Below are 25,120 nucleotides of genomic sequence, written 5' to 3'. Positions count from 1 at the left end.
CTGAAGCAGCATTTTCTAGTACAGTTTTTGGCACAGCTGGGTGAGCGGTAAAGGTAGGCTGAGTATTGGTAGTGACGACTTTTCGTCCTTCAAGTTTCATTTGCAATGCCTGAAATAAATCTAAGCCAAGGAGGGCAGCACCTGACTCAACCACAACAAGAGTACCTGCAGCAGAATGATGATCATGAGAGATAGTAGCTTTTAAGCACCCCTTTACATGTATTTTCTCTTTTGCGTATGTAACAAGAGCAAATGTAGGTTCAGTTCGCACACCACCTGGGAAGCAGTTGTGATAAATGTTCTCTGGAATAATGGACACTGATGAGCCTGTATCTACAATCAGCTCAACAGGTTTGCATTGTCCATTAACAGTCACTTGAACCGTGCAGAGGATCTTGTCTTGCACTGCATTGTTCATATAAAGAACTGTTGGTTCATTTATTACAACTTCACGTACCTCCTTTTGTGTTGAACGACATACACGCGAAAAGTGTCCTATTTTACCGCACTTGTTGCATTTTACTCCGACAGCAGGGCACGAAGGTTTGTTGGCGAGGTGGCTGAAAGATCCACAGTGGAAGCAGGAACGGTGATTACCCGTGTGAGCAGCAGCAGGAGCAGGATTCTGTAGCTTCTTCTTTGTGTCCCCGTGACGATTTGTGCGACTTGTTTTAGATTGGCGTTGTATTACCCTTACTGAAGCGGAAACGCCAGCAGCGGTAGCATCAGACAGAACGTTAGCATCTCTTAGTCCACTTTCAATTTGCAGCGCCAAAGTAGTAGCTTTTACTAGAGTTAAGTCCGGTTCGAGTAGTAATCTGTCTCTTATGCGAGCATTAGCAACACGCTCGATCAACTGATCACGTAGCATTTAGTCCTCCATGTCCCCAAATTCACATGTAGCAGCTAACTCCCGTAATGAAGCTAAGAATTGGTTTACCGTTTCATCCGGTCTTTGCATTCTTTGGCGAAACTTGTGACGCTCAGCAATTACGTTCACCTTCGGCACAAAATGTTCTTTCAGGGCAGTAATAGCGGCTGCAAACGTGTCTCCGGTATTCGGCAGGGTGTAGAAAAGCCTCTGTCCCTCTGTTCCCAGAGCATGAAGTAGCACCGCGCGCTTTCTGGTATCAGGCCAGCCATCTCCCGACGCAGCTATCACCAGCATGTAGTTATCAAACATCTTTATCCATGTTGGAAATGGTATTGCTGGTTCCCCCGGGCAGGGCATGAATGGAGCGGGTAAAGGCACAGAAATCGACATCCTCGTCGCCAATTTTGTGTCAGTGCTAAGTTGTAAAAATAATAAGAATCAGGCTTCAGGCATGTATCGGCTTCAACACTCTCCATTTATTTTTCTTCTCTGCCTCCACATGCTTCTTATATCTCAACTACGGCCAGAGCTCCCTCTACTTTCCTTTTCATGCAATAGCACAACACAACAAACAGCATTACTTTTAAAGAGCAATGCACTTTTAATTACTAAGAAGGTTCAATTCAAAACAGAGTTAACTTTCCGCCTCATTCATATTAATGAGACATTCTCACTATGTAAACACAGTGAGCAGTTCTGAGGTCAGCAACAATTACTGAGCTCATGCCTATATATTGTACAATAATCTAAAATCAGAATAGTATTTACATTTAATTGGTGTAGAATATAAATATTTGTGCATATGTAATATTCTTACATTTTAAAATGTATTTAAACAAGTGTAGTATATTATGGATTTTTAAAAATGTATTATATAAATATATTTCCATATATTTCGTCTCCATATTGTTTCTCTGAACAAACCAAACCAGAACAGACCAGCATAAGTTATATTTTGGATGCTGGTATTCTGGTCTTCTTGGTCAGACTGTGTTACTATCTAAACCAGCACCAGATCATCATAAACCACAGAAATTTATACTATATAATCTAAAGGGCGCTTATAATCTATTCATTACGGTAAACTTTCCTGAGGAGTCACACAGCCTCACAGGAAGGGGGCGTTCCCTGTGGAATCTGCCTCAGCTCTGCAGCAGGAGTCAGAAGGTGAGTTTAGAGTTTATAAACTACAGATTAAACAGCTTTTACAGCCTGGAGTTCCTCTCCTTCTTAGCTTTATATAAAATAGAGTGTAAATAACGCGTGTTCTTAGTGTACAGAAGTGATGTATCAGGATCACAGAGCGAGTTCAGCCTGTAGAACTGTGGAAATACTGGAACTGTTATCAGTCTGACTGTGAAAACAGGGCTTTATTTATAGATTTACATTTATAGCGTTTATCACTCTTACAGAAGCTCTTAACTGTTCACTCAGAAAGTTTCTCCAGCGAGTAAGACTAGACTCCAGAGTCTAAACCCTCCTCTAGTCTGTAGATACTGTACAGTACTATAGTCAGTACTGTAGTGCTGCCTAGATCCAGAGATCTACACTCAGCAGCTCACAGTGCTGGAGGAACTACACACACCCTGTACTGCAGTTACAGTACAGATACACAACATCACATATTACTCCAGTTAAACTCCTCCCTTTAGACCTCCACTGGAGTAAAAGTACACAAGTATTCCCCCTCAGATCCACAGTAACAGTCAAAAGTTTGGACACACCTTAAATTCAGTGTGTTTGTTTTATTTTAAAATGTTCTGTATTGTAAATAACAGCAGGAAAATCTCCCTCAGAGTGAGAGAAAGAAACTGGATCAACACCGGATAGCTAAATAAACAGCAGAAGCCTGAAAGGATGATGTAATAGCTGAACACAAAGACACTGATCAGCCCCACTGTCAGTTTACTGCAGGAACTGAAAGAGACGCACCCTGTTAGCAGTACAAAGGTCAAAGCGCCACAGCGTCCAGCGTCTCAAACATCAGGAGAAACCCGCCTTCCTTTAACAGTTAATATTCAATAAAAAATTATATAATAATATTACATTCCTGCATGTAACAACCAGTCTTTTAATGGTGAGTATCAGCCAATATCCATCCAATCTGATCTGACCTGACTTTAGTGTTTGTATAAATAATACAGCCACACAGTTTAGATAAGATGTGCTGCTGATTTATACTGAAGGAAAATCACTTTATTTGTAATAATAGTTTATATAATGAAACATTCTGTACTTATTTATTTAGTCTAATCGAGACTGTTTACAACCCCAATTCCTGTAAAATAGGGAGGATTTACCTGAACACTTATTTAACAGATTTTCTAAACTTATTAAAAGAACAGATTGAAAATGGAAAAGTAATCTCCATTTTTTTCTCTCCATTTGCAGGTGTGAACAAGAAGCTCTCACTCTGTGGGAGATTTCTGAGATAAGAAACGTGAGACCGGCTGGTCAGTCACTCACTCCCTGCAGGAATGAAGCCGCCGGTTCTGATTAGCTCAGATCTGATGGACCGTGTGGAGGCCAGGGTTCACTCCAGTGCTTCTGTTTTAAAGCTGGAGAACCGTATCCTGGTGCAAGCTTCCTCTGTTCGATCCGTGACCCCAGACTTATCATCTCCAACCTCCTCCATCTCCTCCTCCTGTCCAGCACTCCAGCCATCCTTTCTCTCCTCCACCCAGCTAAAGCAGGACCTCTTCCCTTTCCCCTCCGTCTCCTCCTCCAACCACTCTCCATTCACAGCATCCCCTGCTGGAGGAGGATCTGCTGGAGGAGGATCTGCTGGAGGTGGATCTGCTGGAGGAGGATCTGCTGATGGAGGATCTGCTGATGGAGGATCTGCTGGAGGAGGATCTGCTGGAGGAGGATCTGCTAGAGGAGGATCTGCTGGAGGAGGATCTCCTGGAGGAGGGTCTGCTGGAGGAGGATCTGCTGGAGGAAGATCTGCTGGAGGAGGATCTGCTAGAGGAGGATCTGCTGGAGGAGGATCTGCTGGAGGAGGATCTGCTGGAGCACATTCTGCAGTAGATGGTTCTGTTGCTGGGATTTTCACTGGTTCTTCTGAAGAGAAAGAATTAAAGTTTAAATCTGAGCAGGTTCATCGTTGCTTCACTGAAAATGTTTGCTCACATACAGAAGAGCTGACTGAGGTAAGTGAACAAATGTTTAGCTTTTATTTGATCGTGGTTATTGTTACGGCATCGTCCACACCCCGCAACATAAAAGAGGGACACAACACGAGAGATTTAGGTTTCAAACAGAGGATCATTTTATTAAATCAATTTAAAAATATAAATAAATTCAAAATGTCTGGGGTATGTATGCAACGTTAGTCGTGAATGATTGGATGTATAATTGCATCAGTAAATGATAAATGTAGAAAGAGAGAGAAATCAAAGAGCCTGAGGGAGAAAAAAAAGAAACGTGCCTACACAAAGAAAGAAGGTGCCTCCCTGTGAGAGACAAACCCCCATCTTACATGCAATCCACCTCCACAGGTGAACTCAGAGCTTATTAGACCAATCAGGCCTAGCCCTGCCCGTGCACTGGCAGAGTAGTACCTGAAGGGGGCCCATGGGGTTGTCACATTATGTAATCAGTTATCAGAAATATTTCTATTTAAAATCAATATTGGTGACAGTTTTCTTATCAGTCAGGCCCTAATATCAGTATATGTGTTTAAAGGACGTGGATCCTGAGGACCCCGCGGACCCCCAGTCACTGTCAGAGAGAGAGATGAGAGTTTCTGAAGAAGAGAAGGAGTGGACGTGGACCATCGAGCTCGCTGAAGAGTTTGGGGAGCTTGAAACAGACTCCAGTAATGAAGAAGCCGAGCTGCTGAAGGAGAAGAAGGTAAAGAGGGTCTCTCTGAAGTAATAAATTATTATTATTAACAGTGTGTTATCACAGGGGCCTGTGATTTCCGTGATGTGGAGAACACAAACAGAATCGAGGAATCGACCTTTAAAATAGATTTCAGATGTAAAGATAAACATATGGAAAATTAGAGTAAGAAACATTGTATATTTCTCAACAAGTGCCTGCATCCTGTCTGTACGCACATACTGTACATCACAGTGTACGGCTTCAAAATAACTTTGAACAGATTAGACATCAAAAATTATAATGCTGACTCCAAAATTCAGAACATAATCCCAAAGATTTTAATCAGAGAAACAGCTTTTCTGTAAGTTTTACCAAACTGGCCAACTTTTTAGAGTTTAAAACATTTCAAAACATTCTGTGAATCTCAGTTTCAGGCCAGTGTCAAAGCTCCAATCACATTACCTTTCTGAACAGATGCGGAAACTGTTTGTTTTAAAAATGAGATTTTCTCAAACACAGTTTTCTGAGCCAAGCTCATATTTCCAGTTCTTCTGAAAATCACATTTGTGTCTAAACAAATGTGGATGTGCAGAACCAGGATGTGTATACTGAAACCTGAATCTAGTAACATTTTGAGTAGAATGGTGAATGAAGCGCTCTGATTCAGTGAACTCGAAGAAAATGATCTGATCTTATTCTCTGCATTTTGTGAAGAAAACTCCTTTACTTATGATCACTCTCCCCCTATTTAAGAATCCCTGCTGTTTACTATTCATACAATGACTGCAGTAAATCCAAAACATTCTTAAAGAGCAGGTTGAGATTAAGCAATTAATCGATTAAGGGATTAAACTAACCCACCTCACACCATTGATGAATCACTTTAAAGAAAATGAGAGCAGTCCTTATTTTACTCTCTTGCTGATCACATTTCTTATAATATCAAAAATCAAAGGTACCAAAGGAAAGTATCTCCATTCATTACTCTGTATGTAGAGTATAAATACTAGTGTTTAAAATACTTATGTAGAAGTTGAAAAAACAACTCAAACTTTTTTATTCTAGTAAATTATTAATTATTAAATAAAAAAGTGTAAAAGTACTGTTTTTTAAAACTACTTAAAGTATAAAAGTAAAAGTAATGTAAGGGGTAAAAATAAAGCTATTAAGAACAAAAGCCCTATTGTGCACTAAAAGCCATAATAACTATAATGTTAAAATATTAAAATGTTAATGTTGATAATATCATTTGTGATGCACTAGGCTGTTCCCTGTTTCAGCTGCATATATGCTGATTGTAAATAAATGTGTTTTAGTAGAATGTAAATATATTAAAGAAGTTTAGTTAGACTGCAGTTTGTCTGGAATTCTCTTGAGTCTCTGCACAGATCATCTTCATACTAGACTACATACGTCTGCTATGTTCTTGCTGGAGTGTGTGTGGAGGGGGGACGTGTGCAGGTGTGAAGGATCACAGTATAAGCCAATAGGGAGTCGGAATGGTATGTGTTTATACTTCTCTACATCCAATCACAATCAGATTTACTCTATCTGGATGGAGAGATTTATCTGGATAGGGGTTTTATTGAACGAAGAGAAGCCGGAATCAAAACAAGCTGAAATGAAATAGGAGTAATGAGGCTGTTTTTAAAATGTAAGGAGTAGAAAGTTCAGATAATTGTGTGAAAATGTAAGAAATAGAAGTAAAAAGTCGTCTAAAAAAATAATTACTCCAGTAAAGTATAGATTATTACTTATATTTACTACAGAGTATTGAATTGAAACAATACTCTAATTTGACATATTTGTCCTGTGGCTGTAGTCACTGTGTTGTCTCTTCTGCTGCTGTTTTCTCCTCTCTGACAGTTTAAGCTGCTGAATCTGGTCTGCTGCACTCTGGTCAATAAGAGCTGCTCTCCTGGACAGAAGGGCTGGGATGAGAAAAGATCCGTGTGGAGAAAAATCAGGATCCTGGCTGAAGAAATCACCCACAGTGATCCAGAGTTTCTCCTGAAGGTGTGTTTTCTGTCCAGTTTCCTTTGGCTCTCATTCCACATATCTTAGGTCAGGACTTTGGGAAGGACATCTTAGAAGCTCAGTAATAGCCTGTTCATCCACCCAATAACATGTTTTTGTGTCTGTTGGTGTCACTGTCCTGTTAGAACAGTTGTAGTACTCAATAATGTTCTGAGTTCTGAACTTCTGAGTGGAACACAATCTTCATCACTTCATGAGGTGCTTCAGTTCCACTGCATCAAAACCACTCCAGAGTATGAAGCTTCCACCACCATGTTTAACAGATGGTAGCTACAGTGTTCGTATGATTGATTGCCTCGCCTTTACCTCTCCAAACATCATTCTTACCTCACTGTAAACATTTACTTCAGAAAAGAATAGATGTTTTCCTTGTCCGTTGGGTGGTTAGATTGATTGGGTTTGGTTTAAATTGATTGAACTGTGATTATAATGCATTATAAGCTGTGCTTTTAGTATGTTACAGGGTGTTATGTTATATGGGTTAAAATATTAAATATCAGTCACTATTATATATATATCCTATGATGGACATCTGTCACTTTTAAAATAAGCTGGTGATGCATAATGACCACAATTCATAATGCATAATAAATGAGGCTATAATGTATTATACAGTTTAAAAAAAAAATCATAGCCTTGTTTGTAATGCTTTAAGAATACATTACTATGTGAAACTAGAATGCAGTTCTAGTCTAGTCACAGAAACTGTGAGTGGGATTGCCGTGCTGATTCGTGGGTGGTTGCTAAGGTGTTGCTTTGGTATGCATGTTAGTTGCTATGGTGTTGCTGGGGGTTGCTAAGGTGTTGCTAGGTGGTTGCTATGGTTTTGCTAAGATGTCCATGGTGGTTGCTATGATGTTTCTAACTGGTTGCTAGAGTGTTGCTAGGTGTGCAAACTTTTGACCAATTGCTGGTTTATCCAGCAGCTCCTCCAAACCCACTTATTTAAATTTCACTAAAGTTTTGGGTCATTCCTGAAATAAACGTTAACTACATCCATGCATTGTGGTCAACTTCATTTTTTTGTCATTCATCACATGTTAAGAAGGCCTGGTGTCATAAGGTCTTCATTACAGGCTCGTTGTCATTGTTATTGGGTCCTAAAAACCCATTCTCCCAACGGACTTGATGTGACGTGACACAAATGTTTTAGCAGTAGGTCATGGCAGGCCTGGGCCTTTTGGGAGTGTGGATTGTAACTTACCATCTAAATTATAAATTAATAATTTGTTAAGGGTGACAATTTGGGTTTTCCATGTTCTCGGGATCTGCAGTTGGTTAGAAATAGTTTCCAGACGCATTTTTGATTCCTGATTCCATTACAGTCTTTGTTCTCTGATCTGCACTGGGCTCCTGGAACTTTCCCACTGTATTAAGTGTTGGTCAGTCCAGTGATTCCAGTCAAGCTATCAGGTGTAGTCAATCATGATCACTATCAGGAAGTTGAGAGGGTCTTGGTCTTTGCATGTTAGAACATTTTGTCTCTTCCAGCACCACTGCACAGAAATGGACGGCTTTAATAAATGCTAAGTTAACCTGCATTCATTCTTCTATCAGGTGGCTGTCTACTCCAGGCAGGAACTGAACAAACACCTCATGGCCAGTTACCTGATAGCCCTGGCTGCCTACCTGCCTGCATCCAAGCCACACGTGAGGAGGTACTTTTGCGCTGCTGTACGGCTGCCGTCTGATTGGCTGCAAGTGCCGAGAATATACAGCACGGTAAGCTGGAGGATTAGTCATCAGCTGTAGGAATCCATCTAGGAAGTGTAGAGGGAGCTCTGTATTACTCCATAATGTCCATAAGATCAACTCCAATGCCATTACAAATTGTAATTGAGCCATATATTGCTCTATAATGTGTATATAATCTACTCAAATGCTATGATAGACTGTAATACACTATATGAAGTGTAGAGGGAGCTCTATATTGCTTTATAATGTCTGAATGGTCTACTCAATTGCTATGAAACACTGTAATACACCATATGAAGTGTAGATGGAGCTCTATATAGCTCTATAATGTCCATATGATCAACTCACATGCTATGACAAAACTGTAAAATACTAAATGAAATTTAGAGGGAGCTCTAGATTGCTCTAAATCTTCATATGATCTACTCAAATGCTATACTAGACTATAATACACTACTGGAAGTGTAGGGGGAGCTCTGTATTATAGTGTTGATATGAATCTTTTTGTCTCAGTGTTTCAGCTCATCTCTGCCCACCTGTCTGAAAAAAGGCTTGGTGGACAAATTCAAGCAGTTCAGTGAGAGTCAGCTGGCCAAGTACTGCACACGACGACGGAGGAAACACAAAGCTGCGGTACAGCACTTACACACCACTAAGAGAAAGACTAGACCATTAAAGGAGTACTTCTGTGCTAGTTTTAAAGCATAGTTTGGTAAAAAAAATCTGAGTCACATCATGGATCACTGATCGCAGATACAATTGATCTGTTAAGAAATGTTTGATATCTGACGTCTTCTTCTTTTGGTACAACAGGAGATGCTAGGCTATAATTTCATTAGAATTTTCTCATCTCATCTCAGTAAAAAGACACTTAGTAAACAAATGTTAATTTATACCTTATGTGGACAGTGTTTTTGAGTATTGTGTGTACCTGAAGGTGTATATGTGTGTGTGTGTGTGTGTAGAATAACTCCCCTGAACTGTACAAGAAATGGGCGGAGCTCCTCAGATCCAACCCCTCCACCCTGCAGAGACAGGTGAGTGATTTATTTTATCTCTCCAGAATTATAATCATCAACATCCACAAGCTTCAGTTTGAGTTTTTTTTTTGAGGTAGTCCCTGATTTATTCAAAGATTTATGTTTAGGATCATTATATTAAGATATTTGCTGTTACGTATTTTGAAAAAACATTTCTGTCCAATAATGCAATATCGCCAAAGCCACTGGTGGCAGCACAACCCTAAAGCTTAATAAATCCAACCCCATGTTTCACAGTTGGCTAGGTGTTATTTTTATAAAATGTTTACTTTTGCTTATTTTGGCCAAATATAATGTACATACTATATATTATGTGTGTGTGTGTTTGCATATATTTTAATATTTGTATAATGTTTTGTGTGTTTGTGTGTGTGTGTGTGTGTCTGTGTGTGTGTGTGTGTTTTTGTGTGTTAGTTGCAGAGGTGTGCTCCTGTAAATGAGAAGCAGAGTGAGTTCACTATGCAGAATATGATAAAACGTCTCCATATCAAAGAGCCTGCAGAGTTGGTCATGAGCATCCTCGGGAAGAAGTATGTAAAAATAATAATAATAATAATAACATAACCACATAATTCATAATCACATATACACACAATCTTATAACCCCATAATCTCAGTCATTTTACCCTACATAATCCTATAGCCCCATAATCTCAAAACCCTATAACGTTATAATTCTATAACCCAATAATATTATAACCCTATAACACCTTACTGCATAATTCCATAACTTTTCCATATAAACTTTGAATTCCATTAATGTTATGTAATACCATTTGTGTGTAGGTACCCTGCTGATGTAAAGGCGTTTAAGAACAGTGGTCTGAGTGGTGATTGGCTGAGTGACCGCGCCGGTCAGAGAATGAAACTTAAACAGCCGGACTGCTGGCAGACCACACTGAGCCGAGAGGGAAACACGGCCAAAACCTGGGAAAAGCTCATAGGTGTGAATTACACACACACACACACACACACACACACACACACACACACACACACACACACACACATCTGTGGTTGAGTTTGTGTGTTCTGTGATTGTGTGTCTGTGGTTGAGTTTGTGTGTTCTGTGATTGTGTGTCTGTGTGTGAGTTTGTGTGTTCTGTGATTGTGTGTCTGTGGTTGAGTTTGTGTGTTCTGTGATTGTGTGTCTGTGTGTGAGTTTGTGTGTTCTGTGATTGTGTGTCTGTGGTTGAGTTTGTGTGTTCTGTGATTGTGTGTCTGTGGTTGAGTTTGTGTGTTCTGTGATTGTGTGTCTGTGTGTGAGTTTGTGTGTTCTGTGATTGTGTGTCTGTTGTTGAGTTTGTGTGTTCTGTGATTGTGTGTCTGTGGTTGAGTTTGTGTGTTCTGTGATTGTGTGTCTGTGTGTGAGTTTGTGTGTTCTGTGATTGTGTGTCTGTTGTTGAGTTTGTGTGTTCTGTGATTGTGTGTCTGTGGTTGAGTTTGTGTGTTCTGTGATTGTGTGTCTGTGGTTGAGTTTGTGTGTTCTGTGATTGTGTGTCTGTGGTTGAGTTTATGTGTTCTGTGATTGTGTGTTCTGTGGTTGAGTTTGTGTGTTCTGTGATTGTGTGTCTGTTGTTGAGTTTGTGTGTTCTGTGATTGTGTGTCTGTGGTTGAGTTTATGTGTTCTGTGATTGTGTGTTCTGTGATTGTGTGTCTGTGTGTGAGTTTGTGTGTTCTGTGATTGTGTGTCTGTGTGTGAGTTTGTGTGTTCTGTGATTGTGTGTCTGTGGTTGAGTTTGTGTGTTCTGTGATTGTGTGTTCTGTGGTTGAGTTTGTGTGTTCTGTGATTGTGTGTCTGTGTGTGAGTTTGTGTGTTCTGTGATTGTGTGTCTGTGTGTGAGTTTGTGTGTTCTGTGATTGTGTGTCTGTGGTTGAGTTTGTGTGTTCTGTGATTGTGTGTCTGTGGTTGAGTTTGTGTGTTCTGTGATTGTGTGTCTGTGGTTGAGTTTGTGTGTCTGTGGTTGAGTTTGTGTGTTCTGTGATTGTGTGTCTGTGGTTGAGTTTGTGTGTTCTGTGATTGTGTGTCTGTGGTTGAGTTTGTGTGTTCTGTGGTTGTAGACAGTAAATCTCTGCCCTTCGTTGTGATGCTGAAGAATCTGAGGAACATCATCAGTCAGGGTATCAGTGCTGATCACCACCACAAAATCCTGAAACGACTCAGATCAGAGGTGACCACTTATCTTCTTACTGCTTCACCTTTATTAACTTTACTTCACCTTTCTGTGTCTCTTTTCACCACCTTCATTTACTTTTTCTCATCACCTTTCCTCTCCTTTATCTCTGTTTACCTCATCTTATTCCACCCCCATTTACCTACATTCATCTCCATTTTCTCCTTTATTAACTTTCTGTCTCTTTTATTTGTCTCTAGTCACTGCTTTTATTTACTTACATCAACATTTATCTCCATTCACATTATCTCATTTTACTTTTACTGACTTCACTTTTCATTTTACCTCTATTTACCTTCACCTGCACCTCCATTTATCACTGTTCACTTAATTTTACCTCCATTCAGCTGTGTTTTATCTGTGTAAAATTTAGTGTTTATAAGAAGGTAATGGGTAACAGATTGGGTGTAATAATGGGTGTTTGATGCTGTTGTTGTTTCAGTCTGCTGTGATCCAGAGTAAGCTCCTCCCCTTACGATTCCTTTCTGCCTACAAAGCCATTACAGAGCTCAAAAAGTCTGGTAGGTTAAACTGGTGCATATAATTAATGCCTGTCAGTCATACCTGTATGTATATCGGTCTGTCTTTAAGTATATATATATATATATATATATATATATATATATATATATATATATATATATATATATATATATATGTATGTATGTGTGTTTGTACATACTGGACAATTCGTGTGATGCACTACTATAGCATGAAAACATTAATATTATTCAGCAGTAATAAAATAATGGCATTTATATTACACATTTTACATATTCATTACATTCAGAATTTGATTCAGTTTGAATTAGTATTGTCTAAAAAAAACAGCATAAATATAAAAAAGGATGAATCAGCCACAGGCTTATGTGTTTGTGAAAATTGTGAAAGATGCATTACTGTTCGCTTATATTACTATATGCTTCAGTTCAGTTGAACAGAGTGCAGTACACTGTATTATAACATCCCATCAGCTGCACTCTAACTGACCCTTTATCCATTTATTAAAGAACAAGTTAATCATCCAAATCTTTCTACTATATTTATTTAAAATATTTATTAAAGATCCCTTAAAGTGTAAAACATGTCTAAAGCTTATTTACCACCCACTTAGCATGGTGCTAACTACAAACCTGAATAATAATGAATGCTCAGATCAAACTATGTAAAATTGTTTAGTAATAAACTGAAGATTTTAACTTAGTCTTTCCGTGTTTGTGTCCTTGTTAACTGCATTAGCATCTTAGCTGTGGTGTTAACATTAGATTACTTTATTGTATTGCTGTTAGAGGTGAGCAATATGGCCCTAAGATAGTATCATGATATTTTAAGGTACTTTTGTGATAAAGATATTCTTGGGGATATGACAAGGCGCTGACATTTTTACATGAATTTCAAGATAAAAAAAAAATAATAACTGTTTAATCTGGTATAAATATAAATTGGAATGCATTCAGTAGAAACAAGTATTTCATAAACAGTAACAGGACCCTGATTTTGTATAATAATAGCAGTGTAGCAAAATAAATAAATCTACCACAATACTAAAGTGCAGAATATTCAAGAATATCTCAATATTTATTTTTTGTGGTGTTACTGTAAACAAGAGGAAAAAGCACACACTTATAACATATAACTTATAACTTATATTCTTATTACAGTATGAACTAATTCTGTCGATTATTCCTGTGTTTAAAGCTGATGGAACAGGGAAGGCGGACAGTTCGAAGGCTGTGCTGTTGGGGATTCTGAACAGGTTTAAGAGGAGCAAGTGTTTCCGGTACATGGACTGGTCTTCGGAGCGCCGGCGGAGGCTGCGAGTGACGATGGGAGTGCCGTTTATCTATCGACTGCACAGCGCCAACCGCAGATTTCTGCTGAGAGCAAGGTCTAGCCAACACACTAACCAAGGGCCCAGTTTTAGTGATCTATAGGCGAGCCATCAGCCGTGCACCATGCAGCTTGATTTAGGGCGTGTCAGTTTGTCTTTGCTTTCGTAACGTCGGGAAAAGTACACATTGCGTGGCTCAAAACACACAAAAAGCACGTACTAATTCTTTTCATTAATCATCTGTGTGTTTTGGGCATAACCTTTAATAAACCTATAAGCGTGTCACTTGCCATTAATTCCATTTAAGAGACAGGTGCACTCTGGCTTTGGCAGGTTGCTATTTTAACAGCGCAGTGCTTCTGCACTTCTCAGCAGAGGAAACTGACCTGCTCATGCATGAACAGCTTATTTACAGGAGCAGCAATGTTATTTTATTCCTTATTATGTTTATTTTTTATGCAAAACTTGGGTTTGTGCACTGCTGTGTGTGCAAGCGTGCAGAGTGCACCTATGTATTTAAGATAGCAATGAATATCTGACTGATGACTGTTGTCAGGGTTTAAATCAGTCAGTGGTGCACCTGTGTTTTCCATTGCCAAGATAACAATACGTCAGAAATTTACCTGAACCCACCTAATTTCTCGACCTCGCCCACCAGTGTATATATATTCATAAACTTTGTCACTATTTTAACAATTCAGGCACAGGATGTGAAAATCAAATAGTCAAGTAGTCAAGTCAAGTAGTTTTTATTGTCAATACTGCATATGTACAGGACATACAGAGAATTGAAATTACGTTACTCTCCTTCCCAATTTTACAGCAAGTACAGATAATAGATATAATAAAGGAGAATGGGAGACACTATGTGTACAATACAGCAGAGACACAAATAGACATACATGAGACAAAAACAAGGTGCAGTAGTGTGGGGGAGAAATAGATATATAAATATAAGTAAGAAAAAAAAAGAAATAGATATATAATATAAAAAGAGTGGGAGACACTATATGTACAATACAACAAGACACAATAAACATACGTACATACGTAAAAAATAGTGCAATATTGATGGTGATTGAGATGGAATGACAGTATAAATAGTATATATCAGTAGTGCAAATAGGGTATATGGTATATATCTTAAGGCTGGTAAGGTGAATGAGTGCGTAAAGTTCTTAAAGTTCACAGTTTAGGACTGCTGGTGGGGTGTAAGATAGCAATGAGCATTGTGATGCACCTTGCGCAGGGTGTAAGATAGGGCCCTATGATTTAAATTTAGAAAGTAGTGGTAAAACATTGTAAATGCACCAGCTTTTGGCTTTGTCTTAGTTTTTAATGATGCTCTAGAATGAAAATGTGTGAATATGAAGGATAAAAGCTAACGCTGGACCCACTAAGGTTTTACGGCACGTGGAAGATTCTAGAGAAGCTGAAAGGGCTAAAAGGTAAAGCTAGGTCATCCAGAGCAGTCTCTGCTGTGGTTTGGTTGGTGCACAGAAGCTTCTGGAACAGCAGTAAATGCTGAATATGTTGAACAGTTGTTTGGACGTTTGTTTTGCTCTAGGATGATGGTGCTCTAGTGCGACATCTACAGGCAGAAATCACATTCTAATCACATGTAGTTCCACAAATACAAAGGATTACAAAGTTCTGAACTGGAAAGTAGATACATGATCCAGATTTGAAGACTTTTGATCTAAAGTTCTTAAGTTGATCTTAAGTTGTAGTTATTTTTACTACAGAACCAGTTTTAATAGCATTAAAACAGTGAGAACCTCAGAAATGTAATCAGTTTGAGTTGTTATTGATGAATTCAGCTGAGATGAGTTCTGTTTGTTTCTCAGGCAGAGGAAGTTCAGTCAGGAGCTGCTGGAGGATTACCTGCAGGCTCTGCTGAAAGCTGTGCAGATTTCCTGCACCTACAACATCCCTCTAATACCTGGACACACCCTGATCTGCATTTCCCATTTCAGTAGTGGAGTCAGCTGGTATGAGCATTTCTGTCCACCTGCAGAACCATCAGAAGACCAGCAGGAGACCAGTTCAGCTGCTGGGGTGAGACCAGTACTAAGCCATAATCATGTTCTTCTTCTCGTTCATAATGTTCTGCTGGTCTTTTCTGTAGTTCTACTGTATGTTCAGTTTAATCATGGAAATTTGGCTTTAAAAAAGCAGCTTTTTGGTTGGATGTCTTTAATATCTCTATGTTTTCCTCATATGAGTGAATTATGAGCTGTGTTCTAGCTGTACCCTAGCTGTGCTCTAGCTGTTCCATAGCTGTGCTCAAGTTGTACCCTAGCTATGCTCCAGTTTTTCCCAAGCTGTGCACTGGTTGTACCCTAGCTGTGCTCTAGTTGTACCTTAGCTGTGTTCAAGCTGTACCCTAGCTGTGCTCAAGCTGTTCCATAGCTGTGCTCAAGTTGTACCCTAGCTATGCTCTAGTTTTTCAAAGCTGTGCACTGGTTGTACCCTAGCTGTGCTCTAGCTGTACCCTAGCTGTGCTCTAGTTGATTCGTACCATTGCTCTAGCTGTACCCTACCAGTGCTCTAGCTGTACCCCAGCTGTGTCCCAGCTATATCCTGGCTGTGCTCTAGCTGTACCCTAGCTATGCTCTAGTTGTACCCTAGCTGTGCTCTAGTTGTACCCTAGTTGTGCTCTAGCTGTACCCTAGCTGTGCTCTAGTTGATTCGTACCATTGCTCTAGCTGTACCCTACCAGTGCTCTAGCTGTACCCCAGCTGTGTCCCAGCTATATCCTGGCTGTGCTCTAGCTGTACCCTAGCTGTGCTCTAGCTGTACCCTAGCTGTGCACTAGTTGTACCCTATCTGTGCTTTAACGGTACCCTAGCTGTGCTCTAAATGTACCCTAGCTGGGCTCTAGCTGTACCTTAGCTGTGCTCTACCCGTACCCTTGCTGTGCTCTGTCTGTACCCTAGCTGTGCTCTGTCTGTACCCTAGCTGTGCTCTGTCTGTACCCTACCAGTGCTCTAGCTGTACCCAAGCTGTGCTCTTGTTGTTCCCTAGTTGAGCTCTATCTGTACCCTAGCTGTGCTCTATCTGTACCCTAGCTGTGCTCTATCTGTACCCTAGCTGTGCTCTATCTGTACCCTAGCTGTGCTCTGTCTGTACCCTAGCTGTGCTCTGTCTGTACCCTACCAGTGCTCTAGCTGTACCCAAGCTGTGCTCTTGTTGTTCCCTAGTTGAGCTCTATCTGTACTCTAGCTGTGCTCTATCTGTACCCTAGCTGTGCTCTATCTGTACCCCAGCTGGTCAGGGTTAGCGTTTATTCCTATTGGCTGCACTGTGTAAGTTTGTGATTTTCTCAGCCTGGGTTAATGTTATCTGAAAGTTTCTCTGTGTTTTAGTCTGATCTGTCCGCTGTGCCCTTGGCTGTGATGTTGGGATACGGCTGTGAGCACTCACAGGTCCTGCTGACAAACAGCATTGAATGTCAGGAGGCGGATCACCGGTCCGGCAGTCTTTTGGATCGTGTGAGAGACACAGTGAAGCAGATGGAGGTCAGAACTGCTGCTGTTTGGCATGATGAGAGGAGAGCTTGATGAAAATTCATAATGAAAAGAAGCTTCAGAATTGTATGAAATGTTATGGAATTGAAAAAAAACAAAAAAAGCAGATTTAACTAGCTAATGTTAAATTTGATATGTTTACAGTTGTAAGTAACATTCACAGTTTAACATAAAGCCCAAATTCACTTCTTGACTTTAACCACTATTTGATTCGGCAAAGATCCACAGCATCTCACAGCATTCTGTCAGCACAAGTTAGCTCAGCTAATGTTACTATCCCAGCCCTGTACAGCTCATATCTTTCAGCGGAAAACCGTCAGTTTGTGAAGTGGTGGTAAACTGATTATACTGATACAAAGCATAAAAAGCAATGATAAAAGCATTTTTTATCATTTTTGTTTTATGTTAAACATAAAAATGAACTTAAACCTGGTGGTTTCCGGAGGGCTTAGATCGGGCCCAAAAAATCCGAGCCTGACCCAACCCGAACTATGAACTGTCATTATGAGACCGAGCCCGACCCGAACCATAAACTGTTTTCGGGCTGATTGAATGAGCGAAATATGATCAGAATTATGTTAATTAACACTGAAACATAGCATAAAACTATTATTGAATTAAAATGATTTTTCAGAACAGCTACACACAATGCTGCAAGTCAAAAAAAAGGAATTTTTTATTACAGTTTAATTTTATTTTGTTTTTATTTTTTTCTCCTACAGTTCAGTTAGTTTTAATTTGTTTTTAGAGTGGGCTTGCTAGTTTTTATTAGTTTTCACACAATCTAAGAAACGTGAGAGAGAGAGAGATTTGCGTGTTCTGGTATGAGCTACTAGGTTCTCACATACTGTATCTCCTGTTTCTTTTCCATCTGCCTCACGCTCATGTTCTAATCCCATACATAATTCTGCAGGAGACCAGTACTAAGCCATAATTCTCATAATTCAAACAGAATCGGCACAACTCCGCTTTACAACAGTTCTTATAAATAAATTAAACACGTAAATGAGGGTATTCTATCAGTAATTTCAGTTCGTTTTAGTTAGTTTTATGAACACACATTACAGAGAATTCGAGTTAGTTATGTTTTTTCCTTTTAATTACCGTTAACACAAATGTTTTTTCACTTTCAGTTTTCGCTATTTCGTTAGAATTAGAAAACAGATGCCCACATCTCGGACTATTTTCTGGAGCCCGAGATTTCGAGGGTTCGGGGAGAGAATCTAAGCTCTAGTTTTCAGCTCTTCCTGCTTGCAGTCTATATAGCAGTGCTCTATTACACAACACTGATATACGCAACAATACGCAATGCTACGATACGCAATGCTACAATACGATACAATGTATGTGCACGTTATATACGTATACAATGCAGAATGCTGCGATGCACACGCTATGATATGAGACACTACATTGTGCAATGCTACGATACACGGCACTGTGATATGCAAAACTGTGATATGCTATGCTTTGATATGCTATGATGCGCAACACTATAATATGCAAGGCTATAATTCACAACTAGCATTGCTACGATACGAAGCGCTATGATATGCTACCTTGGGCAACACTATGATAGGCAATGCTGTAATACACAAAGCTAGGCTACAATAAGCAATGGTACTATACGCAACACTACAATAGACAATTTTTAAAAAACCAATATTGATAAAACTAATAAAATAAAACCACTGTTTTTAAACTGAATCAACATAGCTGCTCATTTATGTTAATAGTTATTAGGCACTCCCGACTAAGTCAGCAACAAATGTGTTTAGATATATTACTTCCATCTCTCAGTATTGCTCATATTAAGATATAAAAAAACTAAAACAAACAAAAGGACAAACGTTTTATGGGCTGTAACTTTTCCACAGGACTGTATTCCTGGTAGATTTTCTGGATTCGTTCTGAATACTGATTTTGCTGATCTGTTGCTGTTTAGGGCGATTGGACTGATACAGAGTGGAAGCGCTACAGTGATGTCTTCTCTAAGCTCTCTGAGGACAACGCAAAGGTCTGTTTACTTTCACACCTGACTTTTTTAGATTTAAGATCTGTGTACATATTTATTAACAGCAGTAAATTTACCCTTTAATATGTGGATTATTAAGTATCTTGTCTTAAAAAAACTCAAATCCTTACCTTTCATCTATTTCTTTTATCCTCCTGAACTCAGAACATTTATGTGGATTTATAAACCAAAAAACATAATAATTCTTTTTTTCAAATTTAAATTTTCAAACTGACTTCCAATCTCTATTTATAAATTTAAATTTAACAGGGTATCACTTTCTATTGCTTTTTTATTACTATGTGCATTTAAAAACAGTTAATACAAATACTAATAAGTAAATGAGTTCAATTTACTCCACATTTTCATATTTAAAAGCGAAGAAATATTTGATATTCAGAAATTAGTTTTACTACTAATTAGTATTACTATTAATTATTCATTAATTGCTATAACTGTGCTATAAACAGTGTTGTGTGTTGTTTAGTGTATACTATATTGTAAATAAATGATTCAGTATCTGCTGTGAATGATTCAGAATGCTATTATAAATGATTCAGTATCTGTTCTGAATGATTCACTATGTATTTTAAATGATTCAGTATCTGTTCTAAATGATTCAGTATGTATTTTAAATGATTCGGTATCTGCTGTGAATGATTCAGTATGTATTGTAAATGGTTCAGTATCTGTTCTGAATGATTCAGTTTTAATTGTACATTATTCAGTGTCTGTTCTGAATGATTATGTTTGTATTTTAAATGATTCAGTATCTGTTCTGAATGATTCAGTATGTATTTTAAATGATTCAGTATCTGTTCTAAATGATTCAGTATGTATTTTAAATGATTCAGTATCTGTTCTAAATGATTCAGTATGTATTTTAAATGGTTCAGTATCTGTTCTGAATGATTCAGTATGTATTATAAATGGTTCAGTATCTGTTCTGAATGATTCAGTATATATTGTAAATGATTCAGTATCTGTTCTGAATGATTCAGTATATATTGTAAATGATTCAGTATCTGCTGTGAATGATTCAGTGTGTATTATAAATGGTTCAGTATCTGTTCTGAATGATTCAATAATGTTGTAAGGATTAGTTTAAGGGTTAATAAAATGCGTGTTGTTCTGAACAGATGGATAATATAATCCTGATGACTGAGCACTGGCAGGAGTCTGTAGAGACTGAACTGGAGAAATATCGGAAGAAGTCCAGCAGTGAAGCTCTGGTGGTTAATGTGATGGACAAGCAGGAGTAAGTTCTTTCACTTTCTTCTGTCTGCAGCTTCAGTTCCATTACACCTTTTATTAATATTTTAACCTTAATTATCCCACAGTTTTATTACCTATTGTTGTTGATTGTCTTGTTCTCTGTTTTCAGGAAGGATGTGAGTGGTGATCCTCACACTGTGGATGTGTTTGGCCTCAGTAATCAGATGCTGAGGTAAGCGCTGAGTGAATCAGACTCCTCTCTGAATCAGATTGAGGACGGTTTAGGCTGATTTACTGATCTGCTGTGGGTCTGCAGGTTTGTTTCAGAGAGAGGATCCTCCAGGCTGCTGGATCATGTGGAGCTCATCCACACGCTGTATGATGTTCCTCCTCCAGCAGAGCTCAGAAATAAACCTGAGAGAGCTGCAGACCTCGTTCCACTGCCCACCACACCAACGCTCAGGTAACTCTGAGCCCCAGAGCAGCACCAGAAACAGCAGGAATTCACCTTATAACCAAAACTGCAGTTCAGATATCCACATTTTAACTTTAAATAGCAGATTAAACATTTGATTTAGTAGTTTTTTATTAGTTTTTAGCCTGATTTACCAATATGACTGCTAAAAAAAATCAGTGATTCAAGATTCAAGATTTTTATTGTCACACAGAAATAAACAGAAATATACAGAAATAAATAAATTGGGAAATAAATAAACAAACGAATCAAAAGAGAAATTAAACCCATAAATAACAATGTAATATATTTATTTTTATGGATATGTATTTATTTTTGTATTGGTTATAATTATTCTTTAACACTATCACCAAATTACTTTTATTGAGTGATTTTATTTTATTTATTTATTTATTTTAAATTTTGGCAGTTTTGGTCTTCCATATAAAATAAAATATAATATAAAATAAAACATACAGATACCTTTACAGTATAAACAATCCGTTTACATTTAGACAGCAAATTAGTTTTTACACAGCAGAGAGTCTCTTTGGGGGTCATCTCTAAACTACCGAATTAAATAATAATAAAATATAAAAAAAATCTAAGCTTGATTAGGCTACTACCATATTTTTTGCACTGTAAGGCACATTTAAAACCTTTTAAGTTTGCCAGAAATGATCAGTACACCTTATAATATGGTGCGCCTTATGAATAAATTCTGTGAGTCAGGTATTAAGAAACAGTAAAGCCACTCCACTGAAGTACAGTGTTCTAAAGATATTTTAGTAAAGTTTCTCTAGTACCAAGACTGGAGCAGTATTAGCATTAGCCGCTAAGCGCTAACTCTTTTGCCATTCAGAAATGAGTCTGTCAGCCTGTAGCCTGCTGGTAGCCCCGCTGGAGCAGCATTAGCATTATCTGCATACTGCGCTAAATTCTACCTTTTTAGCTGTTCAGAGGCGAATATATCAAACTGTAGTCTGTGTGTTTACCGCGTTAAAACAAGCTACGTGGGACGAACCACTAGCTAATATCACCCTGGCCTACCAGAAAAAAATGTTTATTGCTGCTGCACCCAGCCTTAGAAGAAATCTGGAAATCTAAGCTCACTGTAAATAAATGGAAGTGCTTTACTCACCCAAATAAACAGTTTTTGGACGAGAAATCTGTGTAGATTAACTTCCAGCGCTCGTTTTTTTTTTTTTTTTTAATTTAAGAATCACAGTTTTGTTTAATTAGCTTAGCTTCACAACTTTAACTTTAAGCCTTATAGTGCAAAAAATACAGTAATCAAAATCTAGTTTACTTTGGAGTTCTATAATTGCCACCTTATTTGGTGTATGGCTGTAGTATATGTAGTATCTCAGACAGGTAAAAAAGTTCAGAGCTTTATCAGCCCTGTATTTATCTGTATCTGAATTTGGATTGATTAGTTTATCTCTGCTCGAGTGATGTATCTTTACTGGTGCTGGAATGAGCTTCATGGGTAAATGATAAATTGAGTGATGATCTGCTGGTGTGGTTGTGACTCGTCTGCAGGTGGCGTGAGGTGCGTGTGTATATCTCTTCAGCGTGGCGGGACATGGGCGCTGAGAGGGATGTTCTGGTGCAGAGTGTGTTTCCGGAGCTGCGTCGCCGTGCGGCTCCTCACTGCCTCTACCTGCAGGAGGTGGAAATGCGCTCTGGGGTAACGGAGGAGGACCTGGCCCTGGCTGTGGAGCTCTGTCTGTCGGAGGTGGGCCGCAGTCAGCTGATGCTGGGAATACTGGGAGAGAGATACGGGCCAGTGCTGCCTCGGCCTGCGCTGGATAATCTGCCTGAGGGAAGCTGGGTAAGTCTAGAGTATAAGATTCGGTATTGATTATTTATTGTTATTGATCAGATTTATTTAATTATAATGAGTCATAATAGTATTTTGTTCTAAAAATAGCTACTTACTCTGTTCACTGCTGGGGTGAGAGAACAGCTAAGCTGTTTTTGAAACTGTGTTCATTTCACTATGTAGTGCACTACTCTCAGAAAATTGTAATAATCCTACTTCTGTTTCCTAAATTGATGTTTTATTTAGTGATTTTTTTAGTGATCTGTTTATTGTGTGTAGTGAATAGTGAATAGGGCACAGTTTTAGACTCGGCTCTAAGCTGCATTCTACTCCACAGGCTCCTCAAACAGTGCTTGTAATATCTGATCAGGGATGTTCCAGAACAGGGTTTATAGAATATTTTTCAAGAATCAGAATCGGGTGAAAAAGATTCAAATCACTAATTTATTAAAGATATAACGTTACGTTGTTACTCACTATAGTTCACTATAGACTCTGCTGCGCTCACACTGATAGACTGACAAATCCCTCATATCTCCCAAGTTTATATGTTATGTGTGTTTGTGACCGCTTGTGCTGTTGCACTGCTGAAGGCTTTCTCTACTCTTTTCTCTCTCTCTCTCTCTCTCTCTCTCTCTCTCTCTTTCTCTCTCTCTCTCTCTCTGTTTTTTTTTTCAATTTAAAAAAGCTTTATTGGCATGAATTGCAATTAACAACTTTTGCCAAAGCAATGAAACAAGAAGTTAATATACAAAAGGTAAAAAATAAAAATCAAATACATATAATATACATACACATACATACACATATACATTAACACATCTTACATATAAAAGTAAATATAAATAAATAAAAAAAAAAGAAAATAAATGAATAAGATATTAATAACAGTGTTCTATGTTGTAATTATTTATAAAGAGTTGTGATTAGATTGTTGATTAAGCTGATTTCTGTGGTGATGTAGAGCTGAGACGTAATTGGCTGATACTGTTATGGTCTCAGTTTCTTCTCCGAGAACGACTCTGAGTTTATCACAGTCAGACAGAGATGGGAAAGCAGGATTGATGTTGTTAAACTGCTGAAAGTACGGCTCTCTGAGGGTCTGGTACTGTGGGCAGTTCAGGAGGAAGTGTATCTCGTCCTCTATCTGCATTAGGCTGCAGTGTGGGCAGGTTCTCTCCTCTCTGGCTCTCCAGGTTTTATGGTATCTGCCTCTCTCCACCTCCAGCCCGTGATCACTAATCCTGTATTTAGTGAGGAGTTTTCTCTCCTGAACTTGTTTAATATTTAGATACTCTGCCAGGGTGATGTTACGGTTTAATGATCTGTAACAGGTTAATTTTATCTGTTGATTTATTTCATTTGTCCAAATTTGGTCATATTCGAGGGAAAGAGATTTACCAATTAGTTTGATGCTGTTTGTGGAGGAGGAGGTGGAGGGGGAGGAGGCGGGGTTTAGGGGATGAAGCTCAGTGAGTGGTTGGCTGAGCAAGCAGAGTGGGTGTGGTTTTGAGGACAGTTGATTGGCCAGAAGAGCTCCATATCTGATGGAATTTGGATCAGCCTGATTAAGTGATAGCCAGTATTTTACAGATCTTTTGCGAATATCAGTGTGCAGAGGGTAAAGGCCCAGTTCTGCTCTGCAGGCGTTATTGGAGGCGTTTCTGTGAACTCCGAGGATGTTTTTGGCAAATTCCAATTGTAATTTTTCAATAGGGTTTTTATCCCAGTTCTTTAAATCCAAGCACAATGTTGGCCCCCATATTTCACATCCATATAATAGAATTGGTTTTATTATTGAATTAAACAGTTTTATCTCTCTCTCTCTCTCTCTCTCTCTCTGTCTCTCTCTCTCTCTCTCTCTCTCTCTCTGCCTGTCTTTCTCTCTCGCTCTCTCTCTCTCTCTCTCTGTCTCTCTCTCTCTCTCTCTCTCTCTCTCTCTCGCTCTCTCTCTCTCCCCCTCCCTCTCTCTCTCTCTGCCTGTCTCTCTCTCTCCCTCTCTCTCTCTCTCTCTCTCTCTCTCTGCCTGTCTCTCTCGCTCTCTCTCTCTCTCTCACACACACACACACACCATTTCCACTTTCCAATGTGTAATTTGTAAAAAACAAAAACTACAATACATGGAGCAACAGTACACTACTGTACTGAGTCAGTAACTCAGTACGTTTACAATATTCTTATTTTAAAAGCATTAGAACTACCCTAAGACAGAGTGATGGCATAGTTACATAGTGACAACTTCAGGTTTTATTTACTTCATTGCCAAAGTATCGGGTGAGGACTGGGTATCAGCAGATACTCAAATCAGATCACTTGCCCTGTAACATCAGCATCTTTATAAAAATTTACAGCAATGAAATCTAAAGTGTCTGGTAAACCTCTGAACTAAGTGTTGCCTTGTATCATATTGCGCATGTAAATAAATGTGATTTTTGGGAATACAGCGTTTTTGTGGAGTTTACATTGTGTTGTATAGCTTGTGATGAGCTTCAGCTGTTTTAACCCCCCAGGACATGGGATGCCTGATGGTAAACTTTACTGTGGACTTCCTGTGTAGTGATAAACCATTACTCAGTACTCCCTATATACATTTCCTTCAATCT

General features: G+C 38.8%; 1 protein-coding gene across 2 annotated transcripts in view; it reads left to right on the top strand.

Annotated features, from left to right (window-relative positions):
* The first annotated feature begins 3,269 nt into the window (after positions 1–3,269).
* Positions 3,270–25,120, top strand: part of LOC125785884 (telomerase protein component 1-like) — a 50,826-nt gene continuing 28,975 nt past the window's right edge. For both annotated transcript variants that reach the window (XM_049470063.1, XM_049470062.1), the window contains exons 1-18: positions 3,270–4,026; positions 4,562–4,729; positions 6,569–6,718; positions 8,297–8,461; positions 8,948–9,067; positions 9,400–9,471; positions 9,889–10,004; positions 10,261–10,418; positions 11,536–11,645; positions 12,091–12,169; positions 13,347–13,536; positions 15,327–15,537; positions 16,848–17,000; positions 18,955–19,026; positions 20,163–20,281; positions 20,408–20,470; positions 20,555–20,701; positions 22,235–22,526. In XM_049470063.1, coding sequence (XP_049326020.1) covers positions 3,352–4,026; positions 4,562–4,729; positions 6,569–6,718; positions 8,297–8,461; positions 8,948–9,067; positions 9,400–9,471; positions 9,889–10,004; positions 10,261–10,418; positions 11,536–11,645; positions 12,091–12,169; positions 13,347–13,536; positions 15,327–15,537; positions 16,848–17,000; positions 18,955–19,026; positions 20,163–20,281; positions 20,408–20,470; positions 20,555–20,701; positions 22,235–22,526 — 3,060 coding nt within the window. In that variant the 5' untranslated portion in view covers positions 3,270–3,351. The remainder of the gene's footprint in view (positions 4,027–4,561; positions 4,730–6,568; positions 6,719–8,296; positions 8,462–8,947; positions 9,068–9,399; positions 9,472–9,888; positions 10,005–10,260; positions 10,419–11,535; positions 11,646–12,090; positions 12,170–13,346; positions 13,537–15,326; positions 15,538–16,847; positions 17,001–18,954; positions 19,027–20,162; positions 20,282–20,407; positions 20,471–20,554; positions 20,702–22,234; positions 22,527–25,120) is intronic.

This window comes from Astyanax mexicanus, chromosome 21 (genome assembly GCF_023375975.1).
Source record: "Astyanax mexicanus isolate ESR-SI-001 chromosome 21, AstMex3_surface, whole genome shotgun sequence".
In the NCBI taxonomy this organism is placed as follows: Eukaryota; Metazoa; Chordata; class Actinopteri; order Characiformes; family Acestrorhamphidae; genus Astyanax; species Astyanax mexicanus.
This window is presented reverse-complemented; position numbering and strand designations above follow the sequence as displayed.